At 40.7% G+C, this 20,712-nt stretch overlaps 1 protein-coding gene across 1 annotated transcript in view; it reads right to left on the reverse strand.

Moving 5' to 3' along the window:
* Nucleotides 1-5,799, reverse strand: part of TTC39B (tetratricopeptide repeat domain 39B) — a 76,652-nt gene extending 70,853 nt beyond the window's left edge. The window contains exon 1 of the mRNA XM_062599000.1: nt 5,616-5,799. Coding sequence (XP_062454984.1) covers nt 5,616-5,663 — 48 coding nt within the window. The 5' untranslated portion in view covers nt 5,664-5,799. The remainder of the gene's footprint in view (nt 1-5,615) is intronic.
* Between the last annotated feature and the right edge of the window lie 14,913 nt (nt 5,800-20,712).

Below are 20,712 nucleotides of genomic sequence, written 5' to 3' on the forward strand. Positions count from 1 at the left end.
GCTTCTTTCTAGTCTATTTTTAACTGGGAATAACTAAAACCATTACTCTACCTTTATAATTTTATATCCCTCAGCTTAAAGCTGACAGGAGTATTTCTACTTTCTTCTGACCTGCAAGCAGTTACAGCCAGGTATTACTACTTACTAAAGAATATACTCTTTCTAAAAGTATTGGTAGTGCCAATAGGTGCTGAACACAGAAATGACTGTCTTAGCTTAACAAACAAGACGTTTCCTCCAATCTCTGTTTTGAGGCTCTTGTACATCCTCCAAAAAGAGGATTTTCAGAGAACAACAGTTTGCATGATGCTGGCTGCTGGGGATGGGAAGGAACCAAAGCAGAGCAGCACACAAACATTGGCTTAGCCAAGAGTAAATGCAGGTATGCAGAGCTTATTTACTATTATATTGCACAGTGAATGCACAGCAGAAGCAGATAAAAACATGATACATTTACCACATCACAACATAAGATCAATGCAACTAAGGTCAGAGGTACGAGAGTACACTTCCTGACTTCAGGATAAGATGACAGGTAAGTCTTCAGGTGCTTGATTAAAAAAAACCCTCATGTACCTTATATTTGGAAGTCAATCCACAAGTTTGTAATATTTACTTATTATTGACTTAATTGAGTATTTTTAGACATGAGAGGGCTTTTAACATTCTTAGACGATCCTAGCTGTGACTAGAACCTTAAATACCCACAGCTGCACCTATGTGTCTCAGAGAATTGACTCAGAAATCTGAAGGATTTTGTTCTTTTTGGAAGAACAGTGCTCCACTACTTCTGCTCTCTCAAGTTTACTATCCTTTCTAGTAATCCAAAAAATATATTGTGCATAAAATCATTACCCAACAGATGTAGTCTGTTGCTCCTGTGCTTTGCTCCTGCCAGCCTGAACCCAGCTACTGTGATTTTATCTCAACTTTCTGTTGCTGTCACAGAGAGAAGAAAGCAGTATGACTTATCTGAAGCTCTCTCTGCTATTATAAAGTCCTTTTGCTAGGTGAGCTATGATAGATTTACAAGACAGACGGGATAAGATAGCATCTGCTTATCACTAACTCTTATGGTTAGTCAGCCTGGTCCATACTGTTAGGTAATACATGCCAAACACCTTGGCAAGGTCAGCCAAGAAGCAAGAAATCTCCTCGCTTTAAATTTCTTTTGCAAGCAGGGTATTTCCACCACGTAGCCTCTCTGAAACCCCCAACTTAACCAAGGGGGCTCCAAAGAGTGAAGAAAGGAAGCTTTATGATGCCAGCTAAGAAACGGAAGTATGTGAAGAAATCAACCATTTCAGAATGCTATAGGTAATATAAACTTAGAGTATGTGTCCTTACCTTGAATAGGGGGCCATTAGGAAAAAAGTCAAACCAACCTGCTTTTACTACAAATTTCTGTCAAAGTCATGGCTTGTTTTATTTAAAATAAAGAATGCTGTTCTTCAGAAGCAAGGACAACAGCCTAATTTAAAATTATTAACAAAAGAATTACTACATATGCTTAATTTTCCCTTGGTTCTGCACTGATGGAAGAGCCCTGCCCCTAGTTTTACATGTAGATACACTGTGAAACTTGGAGAAGCCAGAACAAGAATAGGAAAAGTGATGGGATAGATAGGCTAAAACACAAGCCCAAAAGTAAGCTGACAAACTTAAGTCCTTCAGCTGAGCAAAACCTAGTTCTCAAAGAGAACATCCAAATCAGGTAAGGATGTTTACAAATAAAATCATCCTTCATGATGAAAGGAAGCATATTCAGTATCTCTTATCAGCTCCATATTACCAAATCCTTCACTTTCTATGGTGATGGACATGCTCAGTGGCTTCTTCTATGTTCTCGTTATGTCAAGGGGTGGGGAGGGTGCAGCTACAGCAGTTTTTCCTCCACTGATTTTCTTTTTCAGGTCAGAGTTATCAGATAAAACTATTGAGAAGTCTTAAGAGTAAACATTTGCGATAGAACTGCTACAAAGTTCTTTCATTTAGATTAAGTACATTATTATTAAGTTACCGGTGAAAACAAGCATGCTGGTAGATCTTTGATCATCTGTGCAGTAAAGCTTTTGCTGCAACGAACAAGAACTTGAATATCTAAACAGCATACTTAACAGTACTAGATAGTTTTTGACTTAAATATCACTCCTGAAGACTTCTGCTTCATTTTGGTATTTGTTCTAGATAAACTTAAAGCCGGTATACTCAGTATCCATCTCTGTCAGAGCAGTTTACAGAACTACAGCAGATGTTCTTTATGTTAATTTTCTTTAATTGGTCAGTTTAAAGCTGAAAGCACAAATTAGCTGAACAGGCCAACTTGTCCTTAACATAAGCCCATGAATTAACATCCACAACAAGGGCACCAAATCACTTTCAGCTCTGAATATAATCCTTAGGCTAACTGACTGTGGACAGACAAGACATTTTTATAGCAACTAGATACTTCTTGATCATGATCCTTTTCGTCTGGCCACAATCCTCATCTGCACAAGGCCAAAGATTTTTTTTTTATTTAATGGATAGGGAATCCCCAAGTAACCAATTAAGCTGGCTTTAAGACTTTGAAAAACCAGGGCAGCACAGAGTGAACTTCGCAGAAGCAGATCTGGCCCACTATTTTAAGTAATCTTTAAATGGGGGGTGGAAGGCTTAAAGTTTTGCTTGAAGACTCTGCAGTGCCTATTCTTTAGTGGATGCTATTTGGCCCTTAAACTTCTTTGTCCTAGATTTGCCATCTGTTCAAAAAGAATCCTAGCATCAAACTGCTAAGAGCTACTACTCTTAGTAGGTAATAATCAATGTTGTATTTATTTGAGAAAGAGAATTCTAGTGCTTTAAGTGCTCATGGCATATCATCCTCTCAGTTCAAAACTAGTCAAAACACAGGGATACATTTTCACTTTGTGATCATATAACATCCAGGGAACTGCTTCCTAACAGAGGAAGACCACACACACTTGAACACTCAGGAAGAAATATTACAGAGGAAAATCTCGAGTTTAATAATTGATCATTTTTCCAAATAAGCACACAAACACACATACCCATTTATGATCACTGGCAAGCCACAGCTATAGGATAACAGGGCATAAGTCAGCAACAATATTAAATACAGATAAAGATGATCCTTCCAGGATCTTCAGGCCCTTCCTTGAACTACAAGAGGCATAAGGAAAAGTAGAAATTTGTTCATTGACTACAGAAAGGAGGCTACCTGCACCCCAAACTTGGGCTTATTAGCAGGCTTCTTGCTAGTCAAACTCCTATTAAGTAGGAAGTAACTTCAAGGTTTAGCTTAATATATCCCTCTTCAAACCTTCAGATACGCACAGAACACTATGCAATGCTGGAATGTTATATTCATATAGTACCAAGCATGTACACTTAAATCTGAAAATAAATAGATCTCCCATCTGCCATATTCCAGGTAAACAACACCATTATTTAGAAGCACACAGATCTTAAGTTTAGGAACTATCAGTTTTGTTCTTAAGTTTCCTAGAGTAAAACCACTGCAACTTCATTGCTTTTTAAAAGGTTAAGGCATTTAAAAACAACTAGCCCATGTCTCAAGTGCTGAAATCACATTCAGCTTATTAAGATAGATAATGTGGTGAATTATCTTTCCAAGGCACAGGAAGCCTGTGGTCTATACGACTTCTGTTACAGAAGCAGAAGCAGTGACTAAACTATTCCAAGATCAACCCGGTAGTCCTGATGATCCCAGCCTCTTACCTCCCTCTCTTAACTCTTCAAATTCAGTGCTTACTGAATTTTCAACTGTAAACCATTCAAACTGTAACCATTCAAAGTTGTTTTAGACTTCAGGGAATCAGGCAGAAGTCTCTGCAAAGAATATGAGCTCTTTGGAGCTCATGTGGAAAAAGCTTATGCCATCTTTCTGTACTATAGCTCAAACTAAGTGCTTCCCAGGTGCATTTATGTCTTCCTTTCTATTTGTTTGTATGAAAGTTTCTTTACCCCTAGGAGATTAAGCACCCAGACTTAATAGCAAACTGAGCGAAGGATAATCTTCCCTATTGTTTCAGCAGGGCAGCACAGCTACAGCTGAGCTGTTAACTCCCTACCTTAGCAACTGTAAATTTCAACTACTTGTCTCCTGATAGCAGCAAGGGTTGATAAATAACTTGTTCTCAGTGATACTGCTCCTTGTATCAGCAACAAATCTTAAGTTTCTTAAGAGACCACTGCCTGTGCTTGGCAATTCAAGATTTTGCAGTGATTCACTCAAGTATACAGTGACGTTTTAGGCACTTCACATCCTCTTCACAATATGCCTCTACACGATAATCTTAGTGAGCAGCAAGTTTTACTGCACACTTTGTAATACAGACTAATAAAACCTGTAGTATTTGACAAAACATTCTAAGTCTTTCAGATCTTCATCTGTCAACCAAGAGCAAGAACAACAAACCGCCTTTTGTGACCTGTCCCAAGAACTGCTTCTGAAACAGCCAAATACAAAACATGAACGTTCAGCAGAACCCCAGTGCACGCTAAGCTCCCTATATGCATTTGTCAGTGGCTGTGTTATATGAAACACTACCTCATTTCATAAACAGGGCATTGGCCCGTTTTTAAAATTCACCCCGACAAAGTTAAACACAGAGACGCACCCCTCTGCTGCTATTACGCAATACTATGATTCATAAGTTCTCTTCAGCAATGTTTGGCCCAAGCCATGCTTCAGGAATCTTTCTGAATGAATTGCTGACTGCAATCAATGCTAAAAACAATGATATTAGAGCATACAGTGAGAGGTCAAATCAATATTACTGCATGCACATTCCAGGCTGCAAGCTACTTGCTTTTAAGTGTGCTCACCATTTATGGCTGCCTAGTTTTGTAGTGACTCCTCTAACACTTGTCTCCCTCCACTCCCACTAACTTTCTGAGAGGTGCTATCAACACTTCTGCTGTTGCATTTTTCTGGACTGACAGGATTCAAAGCAGGAAAGTTCAGATGGCCATTTTAAGGCACTCAGCTTCCCCGTGAGCAGAGTTTGGGGATTTGCATTTGAAAGGTTAAGGATCTTTAACTAAAATTTGCAGAGTATGGTAAGTGTTAAATCAACTGCTAGTCCACCTTGCCAAACTTCTCAGCTACAAGAACTGCGTGATTTGCCTGCTAGCGATCGTCCCCGCGCCGGGGCCCCCTACAGAGGGATCTTCCCTTCGAAACAGCTCCCGGGCAGGGCAGAGGCACCTTCCCTCGGCCCGTCGCCGCGGGGCGAGCAGACCCAGGCGCGGAGCGGCGCTCCCGCCGCGGGCCGGCGAGCCGCTCGGCCTCGGCACCGCGCGAAAAGTTACAGATGTAAAAATAAAAACGAGAAGCGGGGAGAAGGCGGGCAGGAGCGGAGCGCGGGCAGGCGGGGGGCCGCTGCCCGCCCCAGGGGCCGCGCCGCCGCCGCCACAACAGCCCCGCGCCGCCGCGGCCCGCCGCGGGCAGGTGCGCGGCGGGATGCGCCCGAGCGCGGCGGGGCGACGCGCCGCCGCCCCCCGGCCCGGCCCGGCCCGGCCCGGCCCCGCCGCGCAGACAGCGCCGACCGGGCCCGGCCCGACCCGGCGCCGCGCCGCGCCCGCGCTACCTCCTCGCCGCCGCCGCTCTCCTCCGTGCCGTTTCCGACGCTCGCCATGTTCCCGCTCCGCTCGCCACCGGGCCGGGATGACTGTGGCCCTCGCCCCGCTCCGCTCCGCTCCGCTCCCTCGCCCCAATGGCCTGCCGGCGCGGCGCGATCGGCCCCGCCAAGCTCCGTGCTACTCCTCGCCGCCGCCGCCGGACCCCCGCCCCCCGGGGCCGCCGCACCAGCCCGGAGGCCCCGCCCCCTCCTTTGCATGGCAGCCCCCGCCCGCCGGTCGCGCCCTGTCTTCCTCGCGCCGCCCGGGCGCCCGCCGCGCCGCCCGTCCCGCCCCTCCCCTCCCCTCCCCTCCCCGCCGCGCGCCAACGGCCGCGCCAACGGCCGCGCCAACGGCCGCGCCCGGGGCGCAGCGCCCAGCGCCCAGGAAGGGCCTCGGGGTCTGGGCGGCCGGGCCGGGCGGGTGCGGCTGGCACAAGCCGGGTGCTCCTCCGGGCTGGCCCCGCGTGGGTGTGGTGCTGGCGGCCCCTGTGCTCATGCTGTGGCGCCAGGAACGTGGCCCAGGCTCGGGAGCCTCCAGCCGGGATTTGAGGGCAGAGCGGAGCAGCCCTGATGTACCAGCTCCCGCTAAATACCGACTGTCTCCCTTGGTGTAGCTCGACAGGCCTCAGGGCCATGCGTCGCGTCGCCAGGCAGGAGTCCTGATGCCCCGCGTCATGGAGAGTCGCCCCTGGGTTTGCCACCTGTCCTTGCGCACCACTCTCCTGCGTGCCATGCTGCCTGCCAGCCCGATGCTTGCAGGAGCATTGCCACCCTTCCTGTGACTAAACTGTTGCCACTGTTACCGAAAACCAGAAATAAAACTTCTTAACCCCAACGTAGCACTAAGAACTAGGCATTCGTTTAACAGGTGCTGGAGACTTTGGGAAACTTTCCACGTAGTATCCTCCACCCTGAGACCATGAGTCATTCAGCTTATATGTGAAACTCCTTGCACATATTCATTCCAATTCTTGGAATTAATTTGGGTATTTGTTACTTTTCCTGGAATTTGCTTATACATTTACATATCATTACACGTGTGCATTGAGTCCAGGAGGGGCTGTCTTTTGGGGTCACAGGGGTCTCTAGCAGCAGGTAGGTGTCATACCAGGATGACCTTTAGTTGAATTCTTTGACAGAACTTCCATGTAAGTCTTACAAACTGGCCCATTCTGCTCTGATACTGAAAGACCTGTTGTTACCTTCATGGTTACATTCTGGTTAAGAAGCTTCAAGGCCTCATTGTTTTTCACGAGTCCTAAGCCTGTTTTCTACAATTCCTTCAAGGTCTAGTTATCTACAACACCACAGTCATCCCAGGACCCAGTTCTCCTAAGAAGTTGGATGTTTTTTCCAGCTACCTGTATCTGGCCATGGTACGCAGCACAGTAGGTTATTCAGTAATAACCATGTGGAGCTAGGGCACACCAGCTCTGCAGGGCAGCTCAGTGGGGTTTTCTGGTGGCCTAAGCTCAGACTGCAGACTGAACTATGTGGTACATCTTTTCATGGCTGCAGAGATAGGAAAGTAGGGGTTGTGCTTCATTATTTGCTTCAAACCTTATCTAAGTGGACATCTCTAGTTAGCACTATAGGTCAGCTGTGGAAGTGGCATTGTTTCCTCCAGCAGACCTCCAGAGGTGTCCACAGTCAGTCTAGTCCAAGTAGCCACTATCTGAAGCCTTGCAGAAATTTACGTCTGCAGTTCCCCAGCACTCCCTGATCAAGTACTGTGGAAGAGCTGTTTCATCACCATGCTAACTTGCATTTGACAAGTAAATCTGCAAAACTATCAGCTAAGAGAAGTACTACAACATTTCTTTACTCTGCCTTATCCTGAAGGATGGAGGTAGTTCAGCAGAGTATGGTGATGCTCTTCTCTAAAAAGCTACCACTAGCATTTTCCACTTTTTCCTGTTCTGCCTGCTGAGGTCAAGTCCTACTAATCAGCAATAGATAGCATGATACCCACTTCCACTACCTAAAAGTTACTTCTCTGTCACAGCCCTTACTAAGAAATACATAGTTTTGATGCATTAGCTGTGATTAGAACTAGCGACAAGTGCAATAGGCCTGGATTTTCCATATTTTTTTCTTCTCTCTTGAGAGAGGGAGAAAGAGGAACTGAACTAAACAGATTCAGCTAACCAGGAGGAAGACACAGACTAAGAGCTTTCTGCAAGATTTAGGATTACAGCCTAGAGATAAACAAGGTCTTTTGATCTAAGAAGAGGCAGAAGTACAGGCTTTCAGTGTAGGCTAGCAACTTAAATGTTCCTACAGACTAAGAATTTATTCTGGACAGTACTGCTATAGCTCTCCTACTAAGTAAAGGGAGCTCTCCCTAGCTAAGTAAAGGGAGGAGGGGAACATAACTTGAACATGTTTGTCTATACTGCAAGACTGCAATTTTCTCAGGAAAGGTGTAGAAGGATCACTGTTCTTCCATACTTATATTGCAGTAGAGTAAATTTCTTCACTGGCAACTTGCTTAAGTACTTAAGATTTATTAATATACTTCTCTGGGACAGATCTGAAACATATGAAACATTTACACTGTGAATGCAGTTGACAGGCCCATACATGCCTTCTGAGGCACAGCCTCAGTCAGTCATGTGTTCTAATATTGCCCACACAACTCCAGCTAAAATTTATGTTAATTACACCATAACTGTATCCTGTTCAGAATTATAAAGTTCTTATCCTCTGGTGAACACCAGGCATGACTTCCTTTCCATTCTTGAGCTCCAAAGGCGATCAGTTTGAGATGTGCTTCTGCTTAAAGTGACACTCTATTTCCATTTCAAAAACAGGTTTTAAGCCAGTGTTATTCTACAACAGAGGTATTCTACTGTGTGACATAGTATACAGGTTAGATAGATATAATACATAAGGTCTCCAAATTCTGGAAACATGGCTGCTGCGGATGGGAACCACCTGTACCATTCTGTAGGATCCACTCCCCTGAGCAGTTATGCCACTTCTAGCTACACAAAAGAAAAACTAAGCTGCTTGCAGAAACAGCTAAAGGCATCAGTGCTTCTAGAGTCTGGCTGGGGAAACCACACCGAGGTGTTTGTAGTCACTAATTACTGGGTGGGAGACATAACTGCAACTGAGTCAGAGGTTGGGTCCAGATGCTCAGCAGTTCAAGGCCAATACAATCTAGTTATGATTAGCTCTTGATTGGTTTCAGTTATATTATTGCATCCTCTTTCCTCTCCACCCAGTTATATACCCTTGTGGAAAAGTTGCAGTGATCATTTTCTGGTCAGAATAATGATACATGCTATAATAATCATCTTAACTGTGTAATTCCTGATCCACATAGCTGACACAGGAAAAGTACTACAGAAGTCTGAATATAGGTGATTTGAATGTCAGAGTCATGACTGAATCTTGCCTGGACTTTGAGGGGCTCTCATGGGGAACAGTCTCGCATAAGTCAGTGTAGTTACAGTCAGGTCTGAAAGACTAAGGGCATCTCAAAGCTCTCCAGCTGACTTTAATCAGTTAGTGTTCTTCCTCTTCCTCCTTGAAATTTAAGCATCTGAGAAAAGTCTTGCAAATTCCTCTTCCCCTTAGAGTTTTCCATTTGTGAAAAAACACTTCTGAAGCAATATGGACAAGAATTAACAGGGCTCAATCCTCTAAAAGAGACCTCCTGCAATTATTGGCCAGCTCCTGTTTTCCATCCATTTGAATGTAGATATCTTTAAAGTAAGAATTAGGAGATTATGAGCTGATTGCTAATCTTTCAGAGAGCACTCCAGTGGATCTGTTAAAAGGATTTTGCTCAGATCTGACAGCAGAGGCCATCCATTGAGAGACCCTTCCCTTCTTGTTGGCACTGCTGTATAGAATTCACACCCAGAGACAGCCTGCTTATATATTCCCTTGTCTTCAGAACCAGCACCTGCATCTTGCTGCATTACCACTATCTGGATCTTTGATAGCTCTGCTATTGTTACTTCTTCAGTACTCACTGGGTATTTGCCTCATTGTAAGAATTCAAAGGATAATGAGGAGAAAGATTTTTTAAAAAAAAACTTCCTTGATCAAATACAAAGATCTGACAAGGATGAAAAGACCCATTCTCCCCCTCATGATAAAATAATGAATATAGGAGAATAAAACTAACTATAAACACTTGATATTGATCTGTTTCTCTGGAGGACTACGCTTGACAATAAGTCTGTTATGAAGCAAGCCCAGGAAGTTGCCTTAGTACTCCTTCAGAAATTTTCCACTTGGGTTGGACTGTCTTAGACTCCCCCAAGTAGAAGAACTGTAGCTGCCACTCATTATATACTTCTTAGCAGTTCCCAGTAGGCCAAGTAAGCAGAAACCAAGCCCCACCTATTTCAGGAAGTACTTATTTAAGAAACTATCTATTAAAGTAATGAGTACTCTGAACAGTACAAATGACATGTGAGTCTACCCACATAAAACTCCTGTGCAAGACTTGCTGACAAGAATCACCAAGTTTGCTAATGTTAAGAAAGTTCTTTATCTTGACTGACATATTGAGTGAGAAGACAGCTAAGCAAATAAATATTTCTAGTAACTTAGGAGAGCTACTATTTGATAAAGACCTATAGTAAAAGCAACACAGGACAGCCAAGACAGAAAAATGGATGAGAATGTATTTGCTTATGAACCGTAACAGCCACACTATAACCACTAGGTAATTTTCCCCTCCTCCCCACAATCAGCCAGCTCTAGATACGCAAACTAAGATGAAGCAACATCTCTTCCTGACAGGGACAAGTGTCAAAGTATTGTTCCTTCCCACAAGCTGAGCTAGAGTTTGGTTCAAATAATAATTCAGAGATTGCTATAGCAACAGCAGTAACCCCTTCAGAGCTAAAATGTGTAAGAGTGCCTTGATGGGTGCATTTAGTTGTACTACTAGAAGGCTAAGATTATCCCATTATTTCCTTACCCATCCACCACCCCTCTACCACTAGTCAGCCATGAAACAACAGGCTTTTGGTTTTACTTTCATCTCCAGAAGGAATAATAACTTTCAGTCCCTGCATCTGTTTTCCCACAGTCACTCATGAGGAGAGTTTAGCAAGGCATACAGCAGCCCATCTATCCAAGTTAGCACAATCACTAGGGAAGAAAGTGTCCTCAAAATATGTTCTTGGGCCCTAGGCCCCAAAAGAATGGCATTAGGAACTGAACCAAAATACACTTTCACAGAAAGGTGTAAAAGATAAGTTGTATCTCCAAGACATCTCTTGGCACTGAGGCATTACTGCGTCATAGAGTACTCAAGTACTGCAGAGGATAGAGATGTAGACACCAAATAAGGCTTAAAGTGTAAGTCTGTTACATTTACTTGTTTTCTACCCTCAATAGGCTACTTTATCTAAATCTTGTTTATTAATTAAACCTGTGAAGAATCTTCCCTGGAAGTTAAGAATCCTGGTATTATTTCGTAACAAATATGTTGGTATAGTATTTTCACAGAAACACATAGATTTTCAACTTCCATTAGGAGCTTTTAAAGAGCTACAGTCCCTTATTTCAGACTCCTGCATTATTTTTATTTAAAGGTGGAAGCCATCTTGAAGTAAAACAACCATTTCTTTCAGTCAAGATTGCTTTGTTCCCCTGCATTCACTGTACTAGTATGTGGTAAATAATATAGTGTCTAAAAAAGAACTGCTCAGTTCACATGCCCAAGATTAGAAGGTTGATCAGACAGTTACTAGATATTTCATCATAAACAGAATCTTGAACAATATCAAAAAGAAAAGTTCTGCTAAGGGAAGCCCTGCCTCTTTCAGCCTTTGAGTCCAACTCAAGAAGATACTATAGAGTAAATCAACAAGCTACGCTGGATGCAGAATTAAGAACAGTAAAAACAAGAATAAAAACAGCAAAATCCATAGCCTTTTATTATCTCTCAGGAGGTTTAAAAGTCACTGCATTTTCCATTACTCTAGAAAACAAAGGCAAAGAACTACCTGACATTCCATTACCTTTTGCACCCCATCACCTAAACGGCTCTTCAATGGATCTTTACTGATCAGCATTTTCTCTCCTCAGCAGGCATGCAGGCATTTATCATCCATCCTTCCCTCTTTCCATCCTTCCTTTTTTCCCTCCTTCTTCTCTCCTCTCCCTCCTCCTTTCCACGTATCTCATCCCAACAAAAGAAAAAAATGCTCTTAATTTCTTTTCTTTTTTTCCTATTCACTTCCTTCACAGCTTATTTATCCCAACGGGAATATTTTCTAGTAGGTGTTCAAGGGAACTCATAACTTCTGTCCACCGGCCAGATCATTAACGCTTTCCTATTCTACTGCGGATGGTACATTTATATATGTTGGTATGGTATTTCTCATCTCCTTGCAGTTTTCTTCCTTTCTTATGGTGAATATAAATAAGCAGTTTTCTGCTATTTCATTGTTATTCTGTGTAATTCTCCTGTTCTTCATCTTCATACTTCTTCCAGTTTATCTTTAATCTTGACCTCACTTGTTTTCATTGAAAGAATGTCAATATTCCTTTTTCCAGCCTCTTGTCTAAGTGCATTTTTCAGAGAATTATTCAATAATTTAGGGTGGAAAGAACCTCTGGAAACCTTTAATGTAGGCATGATATGTATTTTTTCAAAAAGTAATTTTTAATATATCATCACTTTCCCTTCTATTAGCATGATGCATGGTATATTGTGAATGACTGACCACTTCTTACAGATTGTTTTATTAAATAAGCCTTTAAAGATTTTGGTAAGTTGATGGTTTTGTTAGGGTTAATTTTTAATTGGCTTATTTCTCCCTTTGAAACCTTTGAGTCCCATTAACTGTCTCTACTGTGTTTTGTCGTGTGATACTTTCACGAGGTTCAAGAAAGGGAGTGGTTTACCTATAAATTTTCTAGTAATTTGAGCCAATTGAACTCTTGAGGCAATATATTTATTTAGCTTAATTCTTTCTACGTGCTTTTACTTCACATTTTTTTCTACTTATATCAGAAAAAGCAAAGGAAAAATGGCTAACTTCACCTGATGGAAATTTTCTTTGCCTTATTAACAGAAGTTTTTACTTTTGAGAAAAAATATCTGTTACATCTTGTCTCTGTTCTGTTTTTTTTTTTTTTTCCCCTGGTTATTCTTTTATCTCATCTCTCTCAGAACAGCATGTTCTGCGTCGAACCATCTAAACAGATGGTTGTTATATGTCCAAGTCATTAGGAAATGAAAATGCCTGAAGGCAACCTCCTTTCCCCCCACAGAAAAAACAAACCCAAAATGTCACACACATGCAACAGTGTTCTTATTCCCACACAGAAACAAGAATTGTGTCTTCAACAGTGGACTCTATGACTTAATAAGACAGCAATTTGTACTTGGTAAATTGTACCCAAAGGCCTACCATTCATATTGTAATAAAATATATTTTATTTTACTTTATTTAGTTCTATATTAGCTACTCTAAATGTTTCATATATTGTACACATTGAAAGTACTATTCTTTTAAACAAATTAAAGATCTTTAAAACAGATGTGTGTGTTTCTTTCCTGTGGTCATGTAGGCTACTATATAATATATCACTGTAGTGGTAGATTTGATTGCATCTAGTCAGTAAGAAGGTTGTGCTGCTGATAGAGAAGGGACTACATTTGTGCTTTGCAGTCTCTGACAGAAGTCCAGTCATATATTCATCTGGGAAGAGGCTGAGATGTGGTGTATCATCTGGGAACACAAAGCTGATTCAGTACTTCTTTTGCATGTGTGCTGAATGACCTGAAACCATTTTAATAAGAGCTCTGGAAGCTTGAATATGACTCATCTTGCTCCAAAATTCAAGTTTAGCCAATGGAGAGAATTACACTCGTTAAGAATAATATGAGATGTTGTACTGCTCCTAAAAATGTTTATTAGAGTGAAGAGTATTCATTAATAACTTCTTAAGTACAAACACAGTAAGTTTCAAATTGTCTGTGTTTCTAGAGTTTATCTTGAATTTATATTAATTTTTAATTTATATTAACTTATATGAATTTATTCAAGCCATCTATTATTTAAGAATTCTGATAAACACAAGACTGAAATAACCAGTGTCTTTAAAATGCTGTAATTTACTTAAACGGTTAAAGTTTAATAAACAGATTTAGAGCACAGGCAGTACAGATAAATTCAAGTTTGCCTTTCCCACACTCTAAGGTGGCTGTCTTTGATCTAGCTCTTAATCAAAATCCCATTAGGCATGTTAACATGATACTGTGCCAAAATTAATATGCTTCTAAGTATATCTGCTTCTATAACAGACTGATCTGCAGCAATTCTCAGTGTTCCTCCACTAGAGTCAAAGGTATATATTCTGTACCAGAAGCTTCCCATAGTACTTGGTGGCAGCTCATTTGACAAAGGAGTTGGCAAGCCAGCTGGAGGAACTGGGGAACAAATATGACTACTTCAAAAATGTGTCTCAGAGTAAGATTGGTGGAGGACTGTGCAGAAAAAGCATCTACTGGATTATCAGTCCTCTAACAGCTAATTTTGGGCTTCCTAGTAAAATGAGCTAATATGTCTTGTGGACAGCTCTTCTGTGAATATGCTCCCTGTGGAAATACTTGTTTCTACGTTACACTGACTGTAGTCCACAAGCAGAGCCTAATGTGGAAAATGCTATATTAAGGGTGTACATTTGCCTTGATTTGATCCAGACATAGAAATTAGTAAAAATTCTTGTAGATGGATGGAATTCAGATGGATGTCTCTGTCAGCAGTAAGAAGAAATTTTCTAAAGAAGCTCTGGCTTTATTAATTTCATGGAACATTGTATGACTCAAGTACAGTATAAGTCAAAACATTAAACTAAGAGTAGATACTTGCTGAGTTATAATTTCCTTTACTGCTCACATACAGCAAACAGAAATTCCTGTTCATGCACATGTGAAAAAACAAACATGTTGAAGTGAGTGTAGTCAGGGTTTGCTAGAGTATGTACAAGCTGTGAAGAAAATGTCTTCTGAATGATCTGAGCCTGGTAAACAGAAAGAGGCAGGGAGAAGCTGTTATGTGAGAAACAGAAGAGCTGGAGCACACAGATATTCTGAAAAGAAAAAGATCTAATGACTATGTCCATGGACAAGTCATTACCAGCACAGGGAACCCTCACTGAAACCACTGGGGAACAAAGTGATTCGGGATTCTAATCAGTTATAAAAAAAATTGACCCCCCTGTAAAAAAAAAATAAAGGCTAGCATTTTCAAGACATAGCTCAGGATGTTCATAATATTTGCAACTTTCATACAAACACACAAAACTATTTCAATTGAACAAGGAAGTTTTCTAAGAGGACAGATTATATTCTAAGATGTCCTAGTTTTAATTTTTAATTTTTAAATATCAGGAAGTCTTCAGGATGCTTACAGTCCAGGTACATGTGACAAAAATAGATCAGGTCTTTTCAGTTTCAGCACACCGAGTGCCAACTCCATTCTCAGGATACTGCTAAATGAAAAAGGTACTATGACTTTTGAATGCACTGTGATTTAGCCACTATATAGAACTACCCAACCAAATAGTCTCTCTTGTGACAACTGCAAGGTAACTTTCCAGCAAAGAGCAGTAGAATAAGCTACTTCTCATTCACTGTTGCATAATTTGTTACCTAATCTGTTGTAAATCTTTATAGATTTCATTATCATAATTTGCTAACATTGTTGTGTCCTCAAAATTTACAGCATAGTTTGCTTTATTCAACCAACCATCTCATATTATTTCCAAGCATTTCTCATGTTTCTTTGGGTTCATACACCTTTATTCTCAACAAACTTATAGACCAAGAAATACTCCATATTTAAACAGAGAGGGGTTACCACTATGTGATTTTAAGGAAATTGCACAAGAAGCACAAGGGGAAGCAGCCAACAAAGTTCAAGCAATAGCCATATACTGGATCTCATATATTAATAGTTGTTATCTGGAAGTCCTGACAGACATCAATAAAAAAGGAAAAGAAGAGGCCTACAAGAAGCAGTGCAGTGCTCCCATGCTAGTGTACATTTCCAACCACATGCTGCAGAGCTGCTTTTCATTCAGACTCCTTGGCACCACATGGTTTGGCTTCCATGACAGCAACAGTTCTCGTTCTCAGTCTTCTAGTAGTAAGAAAATGGTTGTGCAATAACTAGAAGTGCCAGTACAATCTTAAGGCTGCTGCAATCCCAAGGCTGCTACAGATTATTCAACTTCTATAGGAAGTTCACTTCTATATGAACCCTTCTATTCATCCAGGATTCAGTTCTATGATGCAAGAATTGCCACGGATTTCTTCATCTTTGCAACACCTATGGAACTTCTCTTCATCTTCAGTTTACCTATTAGACGCACACAACGTGTATTTGCTGTACACAGCAATACACAAATGAACACAGATACACATATGAAGACTTTATTGTCCTGGAGATCATAATGTGGTAGAAGTGGCTGTGCTTTACATGTACCACTAATGTGTTCCTGTTTATTATCTGAAATGTGAGTGTGCTTTTTAATATTGTATTTAAAAAAATCCTAAATTCTAATTTAATCATAAATCCATTTTATCCAGTGACATTTAGGTAAAACTTTGTGTTTCTATTCTTTTTATATAATCACATTCAGAGATGTATTTAGCAGAAGTCTAGCAGAAGTGTTATTGGATTGCACAACGAATTTTATTGATATTCTTTGCTCCAACTCTTCTTTTCCTCCCCATGGTCATGAAGACAGTTTTCTGACAGCCTAAGGTCAGCTAAAACAGAGAAATAGAGAGTTCCGAAATGCCAGACTAAGATACCCCAAACTCCATCATGCCCTGAGGAATTTGTTTTGAGGTGGGTTTTTTTTGTATTCATTTATGTTTTGATTGATTATTGATAATCTGAACATGCAGCTGCTGCTAGAGGATCTAGAAGGGTTTCAGTCAGCTAATAAATATTTCTCTTATTACTGAGCACAACAATCTTTTCAACTACTAATATGTAAAGGCAGCGAAGCACTGGCTGAGGGAATTGCAAAATTGTTTAGATCTATAATGTAATCTATATAAACATTTATACCTAGGGAGAGACATCTTAATATTGCAATAGATGGAGAGTAAAATAAGGAAAAAAAGGCTTTGTTTTTGGTACAGTTTACAGACTAATGCATGTGGGCGAGCTCTTACTGTAAACACAGATGGCTGTGAGCCACAATAGGTCATGTTGAGAAGCCACGCATTTATTTGTGGGTTTCCTATTTCCCAGTGAAGCAAGGATTATTCAACAGAAAAGTATTTATCTGTAGTTCTTAAAATAAAACCTTGTGTGCTGCACATTTTTGAATTAAAATACCCTATAGAGGTATCAAATTGAAGCTTAAGAATGATGTGTCTGTTTGTACTTTCTTTATGGAGAGCAAATAAGCCACAGGTGTAGGTTTCAAAATTTTTTATAAGATGGAATAGGAGATTCAGTGTTGTGGTAATTATGATCACAAGATTTTATGCCTGCTTGAGCCAGTACACACGGCCTCTATCATGGACAGTCAGACAGAGGACTGAAGTGCAGCCATATGCAAAGACACAAATGGATAGGAAGGATAAGCTGGTAGTTAGGAAACTATTCTGGAGCTTGAATAACTCTAGTTCCAGTGCATGTTCTAGTACATACTGACTGGATGACCTTTTGCCAGTAAGCTTGTCTTTCCATGCCTCAGTCCCATAATATGGGATAACATGACTAGTCTGCTTCAGCAGGATGCTATTAGGATTGGTATTCTGACAAATATTTCCATAGACCAGTGAGAGTGTATAATTACCTGGAATTACACTACCTACCTATAAGAAGTCTGTGTACAGACAGCCCAACTTAAAAAGCTCAATGGGCTTATCTCCAGATTATTCCTGGTTTATAACTACATTTTCTTCTCACTGGGAGCTATGGGGTGATCAGGACTACAATGACTCTCTTGTCCTACCATGGGTCAGTCAAGCCACTTCAGTGGCATGTAGCTAATGCAGCAGCCACGAGAAGTCTAAAAAGATTCAGCTGTCTCCTAAGGAGCAGCATTAGAATTTAAACCTGCATTCCCATACCATAAATTCCTCAAGGCACAGCTAAAATGATGCCAATTCCTCTTTTGTGTAAGAGTCACCCTCCCCACGCATTTGACAAGCCAAAGCGGAGGACCATCATCTAAGGCTTCCTACATCACAAAGCCATTTTGTTCCATAACGGGAAATGTAGGAGAGTACAGAAAGACATTTGGCAAGAAAGTGCTGGTTTGGCTGTCCCTGTTTTGCTGAATTTGTCGATGCCTCAGAGGAGGATAAGGACAGCACCATTATATAAGAAGTCCCATATGACAGAGAACGAGGCTCAGCCAGCTGCTGTACATAGCATGTACAAGTTGCCACTGGGAACGCAGAGAGAGCAGAGCGCCTCAGGACCACAGAAGAGACAACACTAATTCAGCCAGAGAGATCAGTATTTTGAGTAACAAATGGGAATCATTCTCTGAGGGCACAAAACATCTGCAACCATGTGCCTGTTCATTCCTCTTCAGCTTAATCAAAGCATCCACTTATAAATAGCAATTCTCAAAGAATTTAGATCAGCTGAAACAGTTCACTTACCAGAATGCAGATTTATTAGTGCAATATTAATGCATATGGTTTACATTGCATTAGCTGTAGAGAATCTCACAAAATTAAGCTATGTTGGTTTGTAAAATACTATTTGTAAGCGATTGAAACAACTTTCAAACATAGCATTTAACAGTACAAATTTTTCTATCACACCTACAAAATCTACCTGCACAGTCAGTGAAAGGACTAGCACAGAGGATGCTCTCTCTACATTCTTTGTTAGGCTCTTGAGGACTTAGATACAGTGCCCCTCAAAAAGCCTCCTGCTCTCTGCCTTTTGTTGACTCCAGCGCTTATTTGGTCATGCAGTAAGATCAACTCTTTGTCCGAACAACAAAAACAACTCCCTAAAGCACTAAAAATCTGTCTTCAAGTGCTTCCTGCATGCTTCTGTTTTAGACTCCAAGTAGAAGCTTATTTCTTTCAGTACTAGAAAACCAATTTCCAAGACTTAGATGAATGTGTAGCAAATAGTCTTCAATAAACCTCTAAAATGAAGACTCTGGGGGTGAGGATTAAGCAGTCTTTTTCAGAAAAGGTTTCAGATATATATTTACCCACACATGCAGTACTGTTCTCTAGTTAGCTGTGAGTTTGATCCATCTGTGTTGTCAGTTAATGAATGGTCTGTGTGCGTGAAACCTTGTCATCTTTTTTTCAGCTATACCATCTGTTCTCATAAAAGATCTGATCTCTCCCCACAGATCTTTCTTTCATGCAGCATAATTACAGGGTCCAAATGAATTACAGCAACTTCCCTTTTCCATTGACTTATTCTAATGTTATTCAACCAGCAAAAGAATTTTGTCTTTCATCTAGTATCATTTTACTAATGCTCTGCTTCCTCCTCTGCTTCCTAGAGTTCAATTTGCCCTCAAGTTTAAGTATTGTATGTCCACAAAGTAAGTCTAAAACTGCATGAAGCTTAGTACAGATTTCAGCAATTAAATAGTAGGTTTCTCTATAATGAGAGTTATTGTTAGAAGTTTAAAGATCTAGCCTGAACATCCTCCTATATGAAAAACTGCCAGCCTCTCTGTGGTTTGGGATGGATAAATCTGGATTGCATTAGCAATCAGTGAATAATCACTAGCAATTATCATCACTGGCATTCAACAGATTTTTTTAGTGGAATAGTTTCCAATTTCTAGCCCTCGTGCTCCTTGCTGAATTATGCCTACATAGTAAGAAATGTGTTATTCTTGTCACTTCTGTCACTATCAGCTGGGTGTCATTTAGAAGATGTGTGATGGAGTGGGAAGCCTAGGTTAAAGTAGATTCGCTTGTATTTAGCATGAAGATATCAAGGTATGCTTGTATCCTACTCTGGAGGTGCAAGTTGCAAATTAGCTGGCTTGTCAGCATGAACAGTCTGTTCATAAAGATGATGAGACTACACATTGGTTGCTGAACAAAATCCCAGAATTTTTCAAGACTTGTTCTTATACTTTTATTTCTTCAACACTTAGTGCAAAAAAGTATAATAAACAGCATGAAAAATCACATGCTCATGGATCTGTAGTAGCGACACCAGTACTTACAGAAAGGTATGCGGACGCATTGGGAATCATCATACACAGGAGGTGGATGTTTTCTGCCTGTGATTATCTGGGTATTATGAAACACAGAAAAGGCCCACTGAGCAATGCAGCTGTTTATCTTCATGACTGGAGGTCAGATCCTCTCAGCAGGAGACAGTGTCCTCCCTGCTGCTTCAACATCCTCTCACTCACTGTAGCATTAAGCTTTGATTCTAAAGATCTTTGCAAAACCCTCAAAAGCTTAGGGTTACTGTTTGTGCAAATGTAAAGGCAATATAGAACAGAATGTTATTTGCATTTTGCTAGCATTGTATTCTGTGCTGTCTATACCTTTTCAGAAGACTTAATGGACCCTTTATTTCCAAGCCATCTGATTTTATGCATATGTTAATACATACAGAGATAGTAAGTTCTGACCTGTGTACAGAACTCCTTACAGGTACTTTGTCTCTCTATCAGAATTTTGAGTGCTATATAGAATGGAAGACTCTATCAAGCCTGTTATCGGTATAAATTGTATCACTAGAATAGATTACAAGTTTTGTCAACAGACAAATTAGCCAGTGTCAAAAATGAAGTTCCAAAAATCAGAAACAGTTTCCTACTTTCTTTTCAAACCTTCTGACACTCCCTAAAATGCTCCTTAAAAAGACTGATAGGGCAATTAATCCTTGTGGTCCAAGCTGGCTAGTACTGGTGATGATGACACGTGGTGAAAATTGGGTTTTTCTGCACCTTTTTCCTTAAAAAGCAGTGAGCTAAGTGTATTAAGAATATAAAAATGAGCATAGTGAGAGGTATCACATGTCCACTTAGCCTTGTATCCTGGCTTTGTCAGTGGCAAAAAGCATACTTTGAATGTTTTTCAGGTGAAAGGAAAATAAGAACAGGT

The sequence above is a fragment of the Rhea pennata genome, chromosome Z, assembly GCF_028389875.1.
Source record: "Rhea pennata isolate bPtePen1 chromosome Z, bPtePen1.pri, whole genome shotgun sequence".
Taxonomy (NCBI): Eukaryota; Metazoa; Chordata; class Aves; order Rheiformes; family Rheidae; genus Rhea; species Rhea pennata.